The following is a 15188-nucleotide window of genomic DNA, read 5'->3' as shown; positions in this document are numbered from 1 at the left end:
CGATGGCGGACGTGGACGAGGTGCAGGAAGTGCCGACGTGCCGCATATGTAGAAGCGAAGAGGAGCCGGGGTACCCGCTGTACCATCCGTGCAAATGCAGCGGCAGTATCCAGTACTGCCACCAGGACTGGTACGTTGCCCGACTGACGCAGCCTCGTGCAATGGCTCCAGCACAGCCAGAAGAAGTACTGCGAGCTGTGCAACTACTCGTTCGTGTTCCACAAGCGCTATACCCATTCTATGCCTGATGGAACGCTGCCGGTATGGCTCTATACGCGCTACTTGCTGTGGAGAGGCGCGCAGCTCGTTGCGTACCTGCTGCGCCTCGCCCTCGTGCTCTTTGCGTGGCTCCTTTTGGTGCCGTACACCACGTACCGCGTGTGGTGCATGTACTTTAATGTGGGCGACCGCATCGCGGATCTCGTGCTCGGCACCGAGATCTTTCAGTCGCCGCCGCGCAGCGGCCGCGGCTGGCCGGAAGTGCCCATCACGCTCTCGCCGTCGCGCCTCTTGCATGCCGCGTGGAAGATCGGCGAGCACCTCTTTGAAGTGCTCACCGAGCACTGGCTCCAATCAGTGATCGTCACCGGCGCCGTGATCCTCTCGTTCGCTGCGGTATTTTTGCTCCGCGAGTGGGTCGCCCACAATATCCCCGAACCGCAGGCGGAGCTGGAGGACGACGCGCCACCGGCCGACGACCCGGTGCGCGACCGTATCCGCGCAGCGGCACTCGCAGCAGCGCAGGCGCGCGCGGAAAACATGCTCGCCGCCGACCCCGCACAACTGATCTTTGACGACATGGCACGCACGGCGCTCGCCCAGCGCGATCCCGACGCGCCGTTGCCGTTGCCGAACTATGCAGACGCGCAGCAAGAGTTTGCGAACCTCTTTCCGTGGGACGCACTGCGCAACGGCCCAGAGGCCCCGCAAGACGACGACGGCTGGGAAGACGACGAGGACGACGCGCCACAGGACGACGACTGGATCGACGAGTCCGAGAGCGAGGACGACGCGCCGCTGCTGCCTGCTCCGCCTGCTCCGCCAGCGCCGGCGCCGCCCGGAGACGACGACGAGGAAGAAGAGGAGGACGAGGTCGGCTGGGACGACCCCGAGAATGCCGACCACTTTGCCGAGGACATCGAGGGCGTGCTGGAGGCGATCGGCCTGCACGGGCCCATGATGGCCTTCTTCCAGACACTGCTTCTCTTGCAGGCACTGGCGGTGTCGGTGATTAGCATCTTTGTCGCGATCCCGTACTGCGTCGGCCGCCTGCTGGGCTTCCGTGTGCTGGACATAGTCCTGCTGCCGGTCGACCTGCTGCGCACCGTGACCGACCCGGTATTCGAGTTTGTCCTGTCGCACCTCACCGCGCCGCTCGCGCCGCTCGCGCGCCTCGCCGAGCCCGGCCAGGCCTCGGCGGCGGCCGAGGCGTCGGGCGGGCTGTGGGACGCGCTCCGCTCGACGCACCTTGCGCCAGTCGCACGTGCGATCCAGGACGTGGCGTGGAAGGCCGTCGGCCTCGCATCCGGACTGCAAGCGCACACGCGCGGCACTGCGCTCTGGGAGCGTGCGCTGTGCATCGTGCTCGGCCACGGCTACGCATTCCTGATCCTGGCCGCGGAAGCGCACGCCGGCCACCTTCTGCACGGCGCGCCGGTCAGCTGGGCGCAGTACGTGCTGAAGCAGTACCTGCGCGTGGCCAAGGTGCTGCTCTTTTCGGTGATCGACCTGCTGCTCTTCCCCCTCTTTTGCGGCATTCTGCTCGAGTGGTGCCTCTTTCCGCTGTTCCCAGGCGCGTCGTTTGCGCGCCTCGCCGGCGACTTTGCTGCCGCGCCGTTCACCGCGACGTTTTGCCGGTGGACGTCGGGGACCGTGTACATGTTCCACTTTGCGCAGTTCCTCAGCGCGATCCGCTCGGTCGTGCGCCCCGGCGTGATGTGCTGGATGCGCGACGCGTCCGACCCCGACTTTCACCCGATCAAGGAGATCCTCGAGACGAACAGCCTCCTGCAGCTGCGGCGCATCGGCGACTCGGTCATTATGTACGGCGCGGTGCTCGCCCTGGTGTTTGGAGCGACGCTGCGTGTGCTCAACCTCGTGCCCGGCCTCTTTCCGCTGTACTGGCACCCGATGCAGCCGGTCCTGCATGTGCCGCTCGACCTGCTCCTCGTGCACTTTGGCCTGCGCCTCTCGGTGAAGCGCACGCGCCTCTCGCAGAACGCGCGCAAGGCCTTTAAGCGCTGGTGGGTGTGGGCGGCCAAGTGCCTGCGCCTCTCGGCGTTCCTTATGGGCGACGAGCAGCCAGACGAGATGGGCGTCGTCGAGGGGCGGACGTGGCTCGAGGCGCTCCGTACGTACGTCCTGCACCAGCCCGGCGCGGAGCACGACCCGCGCTTTGTGCGGAGCGGCGGCTACGCGCGCGTGCCGGCCGACGACCATCCCGCACCGGACGCACAGCTGGTCATTGCGACCGACGCCGAAGGCACACCCGTCGACGACGAGGCGCGCACGGCGCTCGCAAAGCAGGAGGCGTCGATCGCCAAGATGAAGGAGAAGGCCGCGTACTCGATCGTGTATCTCCCTGGCCCGCTGCGGCCGCGCGTCATGGTGCTCCTCGTGCTCCTCTGGCTCTCGACTGCGGCAGTGAGCGCGGTGGGCTTCGTGGCCCCGCTGCTCATCGGCCGCGGCCTCGCGTACGTGTGCGGCGTGAGCGGGATGCACGACGTCTACGCCGTGTTCCTCGGCGTGGTCGTGCTGGTGCTCGGCACGCTCGTGCGCCACTGTACGCTGGAGCTCACGCCGCGCCGCCTCGCGGTCGAGGAACACGTCGCGGCGTGCGTGCGCAACGCATGCCGCGTCGCCTACGTGCTTGGCGCGTACGCGGGGCTCGTGCCGCTGCTCACCGGCCTCGTCCTGCACCAGTACCTCGTGCCGGTGCAAAACGTCACGACCGACGGCGTGCCGCAGCTGAATGTACTGCATGCATGGGCACTCGGCGTGATGGCACTGCACAGTGCCCTCCTCTTTATCCTCATGGTCCGCCCGGACGACTACCCGCTCCTGTGGGACGTCTACGACTTTTTGCAGCACGGCCGCATCTGGCGCGTGCCGATCCGGCCCACCGCGCGGACGGCGCTCCTGCCGATGCTTGCCGTGCTCATCCCCAGCCTGGTGCTCCCGTACCTCGTCGCCCTCGGCTCCCTCGCCATCTCTGGCGACTGGGACGCGCCGGCGGCCGTGCACCAGCTGCACCTGCGCTACGCCAACTGGAGCGTGCTCCTCGGCACACTGCTCTTTGCGCTCGGCGCGATCGTACCGCACCGCCTCGACTTTTGGACGAGCGTACTGCGCGACGAACTCTTCCTCGAGTCGACGCAGCTGTGCAACTACGACGAACAGGACGAGAAACGCACCCACCAAAACTACGGGCCCCTGCCGGACCGCGTCGTGCGTGGATAGATGTATAGCCTCCACAGCTGACAAAGCTTCCGACACGATGGGCGAAGCGGCAGTCGCGTCGCCGCACCGCTCGCCGGTCGACCAGGCGGCGGAGCGCCTGGCACTCGACAAGAACTATGTCGTGGGGCTGTCTGTCGCGGCGTTCCTCAGCGGCGCGGCGGGCGCGGTGGTGTTCAGCTTCCGCAAACGCCCGCCGCCGGACGTCAAAAAAAATGCCCTCTTTCCGCCCAAGGCCGCGGCGCCTGTGTATGTGCCGCATACGCTCCAGGGAGCCGAGGCGCGTGTGGGACCGGGGTATAGAGACGAAGAGGCACGAAGCCGCATTGCAAGTGCGGCCGTGAAAAAGGTGCTGCACAGGGCGGAGCACGGCAACGCGCCGCGCAGCGCTACGGCACCATTGGGCGAGCCGGCTGCTACCGCGCCGGCTGCCACGGCGGCGTCTGCCACGGCGGCGTCTACCGCCACGCCGCCCGAGTCGGAGCCCGCGCCGCTCTTTGAAGCCGCCAAAAAGGGGCCGTTTGCCATCTTTCGCGAGATGAACGCGTCCATCTTTTCCGCCTTTCGCTCCGACCAGCCCAAAGCACGCCCGATGCGTGTCGCGGCGCTCCAAGCTGCGCCTCCATCCGGCGCGCCCCCGTCCAGCGCGACCCCATCCGGCACGCCTCCGTCCGGCGTGCGCATCGCGCCGGCAATGCGCGCCGCCGCGCCGACCGGCGGCCTGAGCGCTCTGCACAAGAACCCCCAAGTGGCCGCCGCTGCGACGCCGCAGCCGACGCCGGAAGAAAGCGCACGCTCGGACGGGCCGCTGCTCGCTTTTGGCGCCTTTTCGCTCGCGACTACAATCGTCTGCGGCGTGTCGCTTGCCGTCGTGTTTGCGGTGCGCCAAACACTCAACATCACCTCGGTTGAGGAGTTTGCCGACTACATGCACGAGCGCATGCCGCGCCTCGGCCGCCACGGCGCGCTCGCGCCGTACCTCCCGGCCGTGCCGGTGGAGCACGATGCGAACGACGTGACGATCGCGCCGCCGGGCGGCGACGTGGGCGAGCGCATGGAGCGTACCGAGGACCCCGTCGAGTGGGTGCGTCTTGCGCGTCTCCAGCTCGACACGGAGCTGGCAGAGCACCAGGCGCAGCGCGAGGCGCGGCGCCGTAGGCGCGAAAGTGCGAGGCTGGAATAGATACCACTATGCTAATGCGGAACTGGGGGCAATGGGCGGTGCGAGAGGCCCGACGGCGGTGCAAGCATGTCGCCCGGCAGCGCGACGTCTGCGCGGGCGGGGTGGCCGTACGAGCCCGGCGCGCCGTCTTGGGGAGCCGCGGCGGTCCCCCCCGTCTCGTGCGCCTGGAGCTGCTGCAGCTCGCCCCGCTGGAAGCGCTGCTGCCGCTTTTCGAGGTCGTGCGCCCACATCGCCGCGCCGATTCGGTTGGAAATCGAAAAGAGCATGCCGAGGAACGGCACGCGCTCGAGGAGCTGGGCGCTGAACCCAAAGAGCCAGTACGACGTGCGCCGCTCCTCGACCCAGACGTCGACCTGCGCCGGGGACATGTGTTTGGCCTCAAAGAGGGGCACATGCGTGATGCGCGCGTACTGCAGCGCGGAAAACGCCGAGTAGAACACAAAGCCAAAGAGCGGCACCGAGCTAAAGAGGATGCGCACCGTCTTGCGGGCTGCCCACTGCAGCAGGTTCTGCTTGACGGCGTGCGCGAGCCCCTTGCGCGAAAAGAGCGTCTGGTTCGGCTGCGGCGGGTGCTGCCACTCTTCCGTGTACGGCGTCCACCACGACGCGGGCTTGCCGCGCGACGCGACGGTGTCGGCGTACGCCGTGTGCCGGAACTGGCGCAGCTGCTTCTTCAGGTTCATCTCAAACACAAAGTCGACCTGGTTGAGGATCAGCAGGAGCTTGGAGAGGGCTGCGTCAGGCGCCGGGCGTACCGTTGAACGAGAGCATGGGAATGTGCATCGAACGTGCATAGTGCGCTAGCATGTCGTAGGTCCTGCATTAGCCATACGCCTACCTTTCTGCACCGACGGCCCTGCCGACACCGCCGACGAACCACGACGCAACGATGCCCTGAAAGGGCAGCGAGAGCGCGACCTGCATCAGCCAGGCAACCTACCCAGATACAGGCCATGACCGACGCGCGCGTCACCGCGCTGCGGCTCGCGCGCCAGATCGAGTGGTACAGCTTGGGGTCATGCGCCAGGCGGTACACACCGACTGCGTCAGCCTCGACACGCACCGATCGTGTACGCGGGGGGGAACTCGAGCGTCGCCTGCGGCATGGTCCGTGTGGAGAAGTGCTGCGCCGAGGGCGAATTTCGAGGCTATGGTCTAGTCGTCCCAGTCGTCTACCGCATCTTGCTTCTGTGGCACGCCAAAGCCGAGGATCGGTTTGCTGGCTGTCTGTTGCGGCGTAATAACACCTGCATAAGTCGCGCGACGTACCGACGCGCCCCAGGCGCCACTCGAGCGCGGCCGTCGTAAAGTTGTCTGCATTGCCAAACTCTTCGAAGCCGACAAAGCGCTCCTTGCACACGCCGCTCACAAAGGCCAGGAGGCACGGCAGGACTTGGATCCCGAGCTTTTCCACGAGAAACGGCGTGTCTTTTACATCTGCCTTGAGAAAGAGGGTATTGGGATGCTGGCGCGCGAGGTGCTGCGTCAGCCACGCGACCTACCTCGAGGTGCCGGTCGAGAATGTGGCACCGCCGGAACTCTTTGTGCGCAAAGTGGATCACGACGCGCGGCTCTTTGTACGAGGTGCGGAGCAGCTCTTTTTCGTCGCGCACCCCGTGGTACTTGCCGCGCCCCGTGTCGTCCGCGCCACGGTGTGCGGCGACGCTGCGTTAGATAGAGTACGTACGCAGCCTCGATCTCAGCAAGCCGCTGTGCGCGAAACTCGTGAAAGGCGCTCGCCAGATCGCCTTTCGCGTCGCGGCCCGAGCCGCCGACGGCCGCCGCGGCGTCGTCCGCGTCCGCCTCGTTCAGCGCCTCGACCTCCGCCTCGAGCTCCGCAAAGATCTCGTCGTCATCGTCGGTATTGTGCTGCGCGGCATACGCGCCGAGCTCGGGGGCGTCTTTCCACGCGCTCATCGCGTAAAGAACACCACGAATTAATTCCACCAATCACGACGACCGATGGACGTACAACTGCAGCATACGCAGGTGTCTGCGGCGGGCCTCATCGAGCCGCTGCACGTTGGCACGCTGCTCGAGGCACTCGGGCGCAAGATCAACGTGCCGCCCACGGCGTTTGTCGCGCGCGAGACATTCCTGCGGCGGAGTGACGACGAGTCGGCGCGCGCGCTCGAACTGTCAGACTCGCAATGGAGCAACGTGCGCCGCGCGCGCGACCAGACGCGCATCACGGTGCGCACCGAGGAGCAGACGACAGAGCTCGCACTGCCGCTCCCGCCCGCGCCGCCGGGCGCAAATCCGTCTGTGCTCGTGCGCTCCGTCGTGCTCGTCCAGGACCTCACGCCGACGCAGCCGGCCGAGCCCCCTGCGCCGCTGGACGGCGTAGCGGTATTTGCCACGCCGCTCGCCGAGCTTGGGTCGCGGGCCGTGCATCATACCGGCTGGAACGAGCTCGCGTACTTGCTGAACTGGACGCCGCACAAGGAGCAGCTCGTCTACGGCCTGCGGTACGTGCTCCTATCGGACGACCCGCTCGTGCTGAACGAGCTGCGCGTCTACCGCACGGCCGAATGGGACGCGACGCACAACCACCCAAAGGAGAACCCGAGCCCGGCCATCCACGTCCGCGCGCTCTCGAGCTTCCGCTCGGACGTGGGGCCAGGCGTCCCGAAGGCCAAGCAAGATGAGGCGGCCAGCGCGCTGCAATACGCCGTGCAACATACCCAGCAACTACAGAAATCCTTGGATGCGATCGTGCCGCTGCATCGCGATATCTAGTTATACAACTTGGATCCTGCGTTAGTCCATGTACATACCGAGCGAGGAGAATACGCTCCCACTCCCGGAGGCCGTCGGCGTCGCGCGTGCTCGGCGCGTCGGGCGCACCGCTGCGCTCCGCCGCAAGCTCCGCAAGGCCGCGCTCAAAGACGCTCCACGGGATACAGTCGCCAGGGATCGCGACCTGGCTGTCGTCGACCGACGCGCCGTCGCCGAGGCCGTGGCCAAGCGAAAACTGTCCCTGGCGTGTGCGGATCAGGCGCACGACATGCGCCGCACTGTTGCACGCGGCGCCGAGGTCGTGCACAATCGAGCGCACGTACGTGCCAGAGGATACAGTCATTTCGAGCGAAAAGGCAGCAGGGGCGTCGGCAGCGGACGTCGCGTCGGCCGGCACCTCGGGAGCGTCCGAAGGGGGGGCAGCGCCCTCGACACGCGGCTCGCCCTCGGCACGCGGCTCGCCCTCGGCCGTGCTGCTCTGCTCTTCTCCGCTCGAGACCTCTGCCGAAGCGGTGCCTCGTGCCTCGGGTCCTGTTTGGGTATCGTTCGTCGCCTCGCCAGGGCGCGTCGTGTCAAACGCATGCTCGCGGCCAGCCATTGCACGCATACGCCCAAAGACTTGCTTGTCCTCCTCCGACACCTCCTCGTCCGGCGCGCGGTACGAATGCGAGCCGCTCGGCAGCCACTCGACGAGGCGCAGCTCGTCGACCGACACGTCGCGTGCCTCGATCGGTCGGGGCAGCGGAATGCCTTCGCGCGCGTACTCAAAGAGGCGCTTGCCGTCCATGCGCAGCGCACTGTACAGCGGCGGAATCTGCTGCACCTTGCCCGTAAAGAGCGGCAACTTTTCACGCAGCAGCGCTTCGGTGACGTGCGCGGACGGCGCACGGCGCACGACCGGGTCCTTGCAGTCGTACGAGCTGGTCGCTGCGCCGAGTAGGCCAGTGGTGCGGTACTCTTTGGTGCAGTGCAGAAACTGCTGCAGCTCTTTGGTAGCCGCGCCGACGCCAATCACTTCATCAGCCAGACAACGTACCGAGCACACCTTCTGCGAGCGGATCGAGCGTGCCGCCCTGTCCGATCTTGGGCGGCAGGCGCCCGCACCGCTCCATCAGAGCCCGCTCCCACGGCTTCAGACGCTTGGCCTTTTTCGCCGAGCCGGAAAAAGGCGCAGGGGCATCCGGCGCGTAAAAGAGCGAGGAGCTCGCCAGGAGCGGCTTTAGCTGGTCGAGCAGGTCCATCGACGTCGGCCCACTCGGTTTCGCTACCGCAAACAGTCCAGAGAGCGGGCGGTCCGAAAGACTCGGCGCACGCGCGCCTTTGGCAGCAGGAGGCATTCTTCGCGCAAGCTCAACGACCTGTCCAAGAGAACGCCGCGGCGCGGATCCCATCAAGGTGCGTGGAGGATTTGTAAGCACCTTCGACCATGCTGCGTTCGGCGCCGCTGGTGCGTCGCGCACGGATGTATGCGCGGACGTTTGCGAGTGTGCCACGCGCGCCGTACGATGTCTTGTTTTGCGGCACGGACGCCTTTGCGCGCACTGCGCTCGAGCATATCCTCGCGCGGAAAGAGCTCACGCGGTCCGTGCAGGTGCTGACGCCGCCGGACGTGGCACACAAGTGGGGCGGCCGCCGCATGCGCGTCGCGCCGGTCAAGGAGCTCGCGGCAGACGCTAGCCTTCCTATCCTGCATGTGCCGCAAGGCGGCATGGACGAGTTTGCGTTGCCCGAGGCACTGCAGTCCTCAGACGCGCCGATGCTCATTACCGTCTCGTTTGGGCACCGTATTCCCACGTCGCTCCTGGGCCGGTTTTCCTCGCCGTCGCTCACGTTGAACCTCCATCCGTCGCTTCTGCCGGAGCTGCGTGGCGCAGCACCGATCCAGTGGGCACTCGCACGCGAATATACCACGACCGGCGTCTCGGTGCAGCAGCTGCACGCCGAGCGCTTTGATGTAGGCAAGCTGCTTGCACAGGAGCCAGTCTCTATTCCAAACGACAGCACTTACGCGTCGCTAGCCCCGATCCTGGCCGACGCGGGCGCCGCGCTCTTGGTGGATACCATGGCCCACTTGCCAGAGCGCAGTGCAGACGCAAAAGTGCAGGACGATGCGTGTGCGACGCGCGCGCCCAAGCTCCAGGCCAAGTACGGCGTCGTGCATTGGGCCAAGTGGGATGCACAGCGCATTGGTGCGCGGATACGGGGTTTCGGTCACCAGGTACGTTGCTGTACTAACGCAGATTCCCATCACAACGACACTCGTGCCGAGCCGCGGCACGTTCCCGCAGGTCGCCTGCACGCTGCGCGACGCAAGGCCGCTATCGAGCGTATCGTCCGAGCCCCTTGCGTTGCTCGACGCACAAGCCCAAGCCAAACTCTTTGGCGCAGGCGCCGCGCCTGGCACGGCGGTCTATTCGGAGACCTTGCAAGCGCTCGTGGTGCGGTGCGCGACGCCGGAGAATGTACTGCTTGTCTATGCGCTACAGACGCAGGGCAAGCCGGTGCGCAAGGCGCCCGACTGGTGGCTCGGTTTCCACGACCGCAGCGACGAGCAGCATCGTCTTCATTTCCGGTAGCTACGGGTGGCGGGGCGGCGGCGGCATTGCGCTCGAGTCGGGGTGGCGGGGCGGCGGCAGCATCGACTCGCCCTTCTCCGGATGCGCCGGCACCGGCGGCGCGCCGTCGCCCTCTGCAATACGCCCTTCCTGCACGGCCTGCTGATGCAGCTGCTCGACCTCGGCATCAGTCAGGACCTGATCGCCCGGCGTCGCCTCGTCCGAGATCTTGTCCGTGCCAAGGTGCTCGGGCCGGCCCTCGCCCGCACACAGTGCTTGCCACAGCGGCATGCACTCGCTCGGCAGCTGGTGCCGAGGAAGCTTGTTGTCCAGCAGCGACACGACCGGCACATCCGGGTAGTTGTAGAAACGTGCGTTTTCGTCCGAACGTGTGAGGATGATAGTACCGTCGAGCTGCAGGCCAAAGTACAAGCCCTTGGACTTGATGTACGACAGGCACGGCGACGCTTCAACGCCCGAGTCGAGGATCGCACCGTTGCCGACCGGCCCAGCGGCGACGCTCAGCTCGCCACCGACGCTGACCTTGGGGTACTTGAATGCGTTCACCGCGCGCTCGTCGCGCAGCACCAGCACCACATCGTAAATGTCCGCGCCAAACACCAGGCCGTAGCCGACAGTGTGGATGAGGATGCCCGACGGGCCGCCCCACTCGCCATTCTCGTCCTTGGTGAGCACGACGCCCGAGCCACCGGCGCCGCTGAGCGCAAAGCCGGTGCGCATCACGGTAAAGACCGCCACACCCTTGGCCTCCTGCAGGACCTTTTCCGGAATCTTGAATGCGACGCGCTGCGTCTTGCGCTCGGCATAGTCCGTGTCCTTGGGCACGCCCTCCAGACTTTTTACCTCCTCAGGATCGTGGGGCACCTTTTCGTCGCCCAGCGCGGCGCCGCGGCGCGTAAAGGTGTTGACAATGCGTGCGCACTTTTCAATCTCTTTGGGCATCGGCATCGGGTAGAACGCCTCCATGCCCAGGCGGCCCACGACCCGGTTGGAAAACTGGCCGACTGGATCCAGCACCTGCCATGCAGTTGTCTCGACCTTTTTCGCTGCGTCAGCCACGGCACATACCTCCTGCGAGCGCCTTATCCTTCCACGCGCTCCACGAATTCGCCATGGTGTCAGGAACGGCCCGAGCGCACGGTGAATTACGTCATCGCGCCTTCCGCACAGACCGGGCCTTTTGCCACGATGAGCTTGACGGTGCAGTCTGAAAATAAGGTGTTCGACGGCGTCTTGACCAAGTACGCCTTTACGTCGTCGGCGCTGGGCGGACTCGAGACTAAGGTGAACGTGTACGTGCCGCCGAAGACGAGTGCGAGCGCCAAGGCGCCGGTGCTCTATTTCCTCTCGGGCCTGACGTGCACCGAAGACAATGCCGCGCAGAAAGGTAGCTTCTTTGAGGCGGCGGCTAAGGAGGGCATTGCCCTCGTCTTCCCAGACACGAGCCCCCGCGGCGCAGGCATCGAGGGCGAGGACGAGAGCTACGACTTTGGCACGGGCGCGGGCTTCTACTTGAACGCGACCAAGGCGCCCTGGAGCAAGAACTACCACATGTACGACTTTGTTACCAAGGAGCTTCCGCAGAAGCTCAAGGAGTCGGATATCCCGCTGGACCACGCGCGCACCTCGATCACCGGCCACTCGATGGGCGGCCACGGCGCGCTGGTCATTTACCTTCGCGAGCTCGGCACCTACCGCTCGGCGTCGGCCTTTTCGCCGATCTGCCACCCCACAGCGTGCCCGTGGGGCGAAAAGGCATTCAACGGCTATTTGGAAGGCGGTGTCGAGGCGGGCAAGGCGTACGATGCGACCGAGCTGCTTGGTAACCTCGACGCTTCGGCCAAGGTCGACATCTACGTGGACTGCGGCCTGGCGGACAACTTTTACAAGCAGAACCAGCTGCAGCCCGAGGCACTGGTCGAAGCTGCGAAGAAGAGCAACAAGAGCTCGGTCGAGGTGCACCTGCGTGAAGGCTACGACCACAGCTACTTCTTCATCAGCACGTTCGCAGGCGACCACGTTCGCTACCACGCCAAGTTCCTGCATGCCTAAATAGATCTACTTCTTGCCTGCAGTACGCTTGCGGCGGCGAGCCGGTGCCTTCTTACCGGCGTCGGACGCAGCCGCGCTCGGCTTGGTCTCCTTCTCGTCGGTCTCGGTGGTCTCGGTGGGCTTGGTGGGCTCGGTGGACTCGGGCGCCTCCTCGGTACGCTTCGAAAAGAGCGAGGAAGCGAGGGTCACGGGCCAGGTCGAACGCAGCGACGGCGCATCCTTGTCGTCCATAGGCTCCAGCGGGATCCACTCGAGCGACTCGGGCTCTGTCGCGGCCATGCTACCGTCAGAGAACACCACAATATCCAGCAGGCGAGGCGCGGCGCCCTCGGCAAAGGTCGCGGGCGCAGCCGTAATGGCCTTGCGAATCTTTTCGCCCTCCTCGTCCCAGTTCACGTTGCCTGCCTCGATCGCACTCTGTGACACGGCCGGAGGGAGATCGGCAAAGCCAGTGATCGGCACACGGACCTTTTTCTCGCCCGGGCGCGCCTTGGGCTTGATGGCCTTGGAGGCGTCCGACGGGGTCTGGTACCATGCGCCCCACGCAAGGGCATAGGCACTGTGGCGCACGTTGTCGAGACGCGCCTTGTCCTTGCGCCAGTTGATCGTCTTGGTCAGCAGCTCGGCGGCGATCGACGCGGCGACCAGCAGCGCCACGACAAACACGAGGCCAGGGCGGTAGCGCTCGTAGAAGTAGCCCGTACCACGCCACTTGGGGAAGCCATTCGTGAGGAAGTGGTCGTAGCGGTCCCTGCGCTCGTCGCGGAGGATCTTGTGGATCAGACCGAGGCGCTCGAAGCGCTTGTACGCGTTCGACAGGCCGGGGTTCTTGTCGGGGCTGCGTCAGAGAAAGTACATACTGCCACTCCAGACTCTTTTCACGGTACGCCTTGCGGATCTGCGCGAGCGTCGCGCTGGCCTTCAGGCCGAGGATTGAGTAAAAGTTGGCGCCTGCGCCCTCGGACTCTTCGAGAGCACGCTGCAGCTCAAAAATCTGTGTAAGTCGCAATCACGTACCTCGATATCATCCTTGTCCCAGTTTGCAGCGACAGTGAATGCGCTCAAGGCAAACACTACACAAAGGGCGAGAATCCGCACTAGGTTCATTACTGTTGGTCAGAGGGAAGGAGCGGCGATCGGGTTCCCGATTGCATGAGATCGGGCTGCACGCGGCTTCCTTTGTTGCACAAAATGGTGGGCCTCGGCGCGTCGCTCCTTTCGATCATGCCGCCGATTCCGTTCTGGGCATGCTCGGGGTACACGTTGATGTATGTAGGGTCCATATATACCCTGCCCAAGCTCTTTCGGTGGCTCTTTCCAAAGAAGCAGGACGTGGAGCGGTCGCGCAACGACCCCGATGTGATTCGCGAGCGGCTCTGGTCGGTGTCGATCAGCTCGGTTGCGAGCATGGTGTGCACGGGTGTCGTTGTGCGTGCTAGTGGCGCAGCAGAAGGAAAGGTGCGTGTTTCGTCTGACACAGGGTCTCTTTGGCTTCCTGAGCACCTTGCGGTGTATGGGCCTCGCCCTGCCTGTTCCGTCGCTGCTGACCTCGAACATGCTTCCGTTTTCCCCGGATCTGTTTACATTTGCTACGCAGGTCTTGACCGTGTGTGGTGGCGCGCTCCTTCTGACGGCGCTCGCTTATGCTGGCACCTTGTATACCGACTACCTGGAGCACGCGCTGCCCGGTCAGCGCTATTTCCAAGGGCCTGGCACGCGCATGGAAGCGCTCCGCAACTATGTTGTGGTAGGTCGTGCACACTGACGCAGGGTCCTATGTCGGAAGAACTTGTCTTTCGTTCGTGCATGCTGGCGACCATCCAGTTTGGGAGCCGTGTCGTGAGCAAGACGCGTATGATCTTTACGACGCCGCTCTACTTTGGCATTGCGCATCTCCACCACGTCCTAGAAGCTTACGCACAGGGCGGAAAGACGCCAACTGCGTTGCGCCGTGCTTATCTTACCTCGTGTATGTGGTATACCTGACCCAGTGGTGCAATTTGCATACACGACTGTTTTTGGATGGTATGCCGACTATCTCTTTGTGCGAACCGGTGTGTATTTTCCCCTAACTTAGGCTCGGTCTGCACACCGTTCGTCGCGCATGTCGTTTGCAACGCCATGGGCCTGCCGCGTCTACCTCGGCGGGGCTCCAAGCGGCAGTACTACACAGGTACGCACAGACCATCTGACGCAGCCGTTGCACTGCACATTCTCGGCATTACAGCCTTTGCACGGTGCATGCCGTTCCTGACATCGCATCCCCTCTATACTGGTTATAATAGTTAAATGTAAGCCTCAAGCGAGGATGATTGCAAGTATTCTACAGTTGAATTTACTTGTTGAGGCCGAGCGACTCCTTAGCCTGGTTGAGGGCGTTCTGAGCCTGCTCACCGAGACCCTGACCGTTGTTGTTGCCCTGCAGGTACTCCTTGCCCTGCTCAACGTACTTGCTGGCCTGGTCGCTGAGGTTGTTGCCGCCGCCCGAAGTGTTGTTCTGGGCCTTGGTGGCGAGGTCGCTAGCGTTGTTCTGGGCCTTGGTCGAGAGGTCGCTGGCGTTGTTCTGAGCCTGGGTGCTGAGGTTGCTGGCCTCGTTCTGAGCCTTGTTGAGGAAGTCGGACATTGTTAATAGGTTTAGGTGAGGTTATGGGAGTCGAAACCTGCCCCTTATATGCGTTTTCCACCCCACCTCGCCACTAGAGCGGGAGGCACGGGGACGGAGGCCCATGCACCTTGCGTGATTCGTATTGGTTCACGGGGTAATTGGCGTTGACGTCCGTGCACCCGAGTGACCCTAGTGATCGTCCAATAAAATCACTCCATTCATGCACCGCGAATGGAATGATTGGCTTGAATTATTAAAAGTGCGGAGATGCTCGCCCTAGTGTGCGTCCGGGGCCGTGCTCGGGTGAACCGTGCGTGTGGCGGAGGAAGGCTGTGGAAGGTTTCGCTCAAGCACACCTCCATTGCAGGGCTGCTTCCGCGCTTCGCCCGCACTGGATTGGTCAGTGCGGTAATTTGCGTGGGGTTTGCGTGGGGTGCCGGCCGACTTGGGCGGTGTAGAGCTTGGCAGGCAAGCCGCTGCGCGGTCCACGTTAGTGCGATGCGGCGGAGCAACCAAACAAAATTAGCGCCGTACCGTGGGCGAGCCCCTTCCCCCCCCAGAGCGCAAGGGCGCCATC

The 15188-nt window shown here is 64.7% G+C and overlaps 12 protein-coding genes across 12 annotated transcripts; 6 read left to right on the top strand and 6 right to left on the bottom strand.

Annotated features, from left to right (window-relative positions):
* Positions 1-2: 2 nt before the first annotated feature.
* Positions 3-3459, top strand: MJAP1_000775 (RING-type E3 ubiquitin transferase; the record flags this gene model as incomplete). Its single annotated transcript, XM_060264742.1, has 2 exons — positions 3-70; positions 153-3459. 2 exons carry the CDS (start codon positions 3-5, stop codon positions 3457-3459), a joined length of 3375 nt encoding a protein of 1124 aa, XP_060120725.1.
* Positions 3460-3496: 37 nt separating this feature from the next.
* MJAP1_000774 (uncharacterized protein) lies at positions 3497-4639 on the top strand (the record flags this gene model as incomplete). The annotated part of the gene is made up of 1 exon (XM_060264741.1): positions 3497-4639. The coding sequence occupies one exon, from the start codon at positions 3497-3499 to the stop codon at positions 4637-4639; it is 1143 nt and encodes a 380-aa protein (XP_060120724.1).
* An 11-nt stretch (positions 4640-4650) lies between these two features.
* Positions 4651-5745, bottom strand: MJAP1_000773 (uncharacterized protein; the record flags this gene model as incomplete). The annotated part of the gene is made up of 5 exons (XM_060264740.1): positions 4651-5372; positions 5395-5456; positions 5478-5557; positions 5580-5680; positions 5703-5745. 5 exons carry the CDS (start codon positions 5743-5745, stop codon positions 4651-4653), a joined length of 1008 nt encoding a protein of 335 aa, XP_060120723.1.
* Positions 5746-5794: 49 nt separating this feature from the next.
* MJAP1_000772 (uncharacterized protein) lies at positions 5795-6556 on the bottom strand (the record flags this gene model as incomplete). Its single annotated transcript, XM_060264739.1, has 4 exons — positions 5795-5886; positions 5909-6119; positions 6142-6304; positions 6327-6556. 4 exons carry the CDS (start codon positions 6554-6556, stop codon positions 5795-5797), a joined length of 696 nt encoding a protein of 231 aa, XP_060120722.1.
* Positions 6557-6601: 45 nt separating this feature from the next.
* MJAP1_000771 (uncharacterized protein) lies at positions 6602-7378 on the top strand (the record flags this gene model as incomplete). Its single annotated transcript, XM_060264738.1, has 1 exon — positions 6602-7378. One exon carries the CDS (start codon positions 6602-6604, stop codon positions 7376-7378), a length of 777 nt encoding a protein of 258 aa, XP_060120721.1.
* Positions 7379-8715, bottom strand: PUS4 (tRNA pseudouridine(55) synthase; the record flags this gene model as incomplete). Its single annotated transcript, XM_060264737.1, has 3 exons — positions 7379-7394; positions 7417-8392; positions 8415-8715. The coding sequence occupies 3 exons, from the start codon at positions 8713-8715 to the stop codon at positions 7379-7381; spliced, it is 1293 nt and encodes a 430-aa protein (XP_060120720.1).
* Positions 8716-8804: 89 nt separating this feature from the next.
* FMT1 (methionyl-tRNA formyltransferase) lies at positions 8805-9954 on the top strand (the record flags this gene model as incomplete). Its single annotated transcript, XM_060264736.1, has 2 exons — positions 8805-9596; positions 9619-9954. The coding sequence occupies 2 exons, from the start codon at positions 8805-8807 to the stop codon at positions 9952-9954; spliced, it is 1128 nt and encodes a 375-aa protein (XP_060120719.1).
* On the bottom strand, positions 9955-11068 carry MJAP1_000768 (uncharacterized protein; the record flags this gene model as incomplete). Its single annotated transcript, XM_060264735.1, has 2 exons — positions 9955-11000; positions 11023-11068. The coding sequence occupies 2 exons, from the start codon at positions 11066-11068 to the stop codon at positions 9955-9957; spliced, it is 1092 nt and encodes a 363-aa protein (XP_060120718.1).
* Positions 11069-11142: 74 nt separating this feature from the next.
* On the top strand, positions 11143-12006 carry MJAP1_000767 (S-formylglutathione hydrolase; the record flags this gene model as incomplete). The annotated part of the gene is made up of 1 exon (XM_060264734.1): positions 11143-12006. One exon carries the CDS (start codon positions 11143-11145, stop codon positions 12004-12006), a length of 864 nt encoding a protein of 287 aa, XP_060120717.1.
* Positions 12007-12012: 6 nt separating this feature from the next.
* MJAP1_000766 (uncharacterized protein) lies at positions 12013-13113 on the bottom strand (the record flags this gene model as incomplete). Its single annotated transcript, XM_060264733.1, has 3 exons — positions 12013-12844; positions 12867-13000; positions 13024-13113. 3 exons carry the CDS (start codon positions 13111-13113, stop codon positions 12013-12015), a joined length of 1056 nt encoding a protein of 351 aa, XP_060120716.1.
* An 84-nt stretch (positions 13114-13197) lies between these two features.
* On the top strand, positions 13198-14295 carry RCE1 (CAAX prenyl protease; the record flags this gene model as incomplete). Its single annotated transcript, XM_060264732.1, has 4 exons — positions 13198-13464; positions 13487-13753; positions 13777-13957; positions 14204-14295. 4 exons carry the CDS (start codon positions 13198-13200, stop codon positions 14293-14295), a joined length of 807 nt encoding a protein of 268 aa, XP_060120715.1.
* Positions 14296-14341: 46 nt separating this feature from the next.
* MJAP1_000764 (uncharacterized protein) lies at positions 14342-14629 on the bottom strand (the record flags this gene model as incomplete). The annotated part of the gene is made up of 1 exon (XM_060264731.1): positions 14342-14629. The coding sequence occupies one exon, from the start codon at positions 14627-14629 to the stop codon at positions 14342-14344; it is 288 nt and encodes a 95-aa protein (XP_060120714.1).
* Between the last annotated feature and the right edge of the window lie 559 nt (positions 14630-15188).

Source organism: Malassezia japonica, chromosome 1 (genome assembly GCF_029542785.1).
Source record: "Malassezia japonica chromosome 1, complete sequence".
Taxonomy (NCBI): domain Eukaryota; kingdom Fungi; phylum Basidiomycota; class Malasseziomycetes; order Malasseziales; family Malasseziaceae; genus Malassezia; species Malassezia japonica.
The sequence above is the reverse complement of the archived record's forward strand: the minus strand, read 5'-3'. Positions and strand labels throughout refer to the sequence as shown.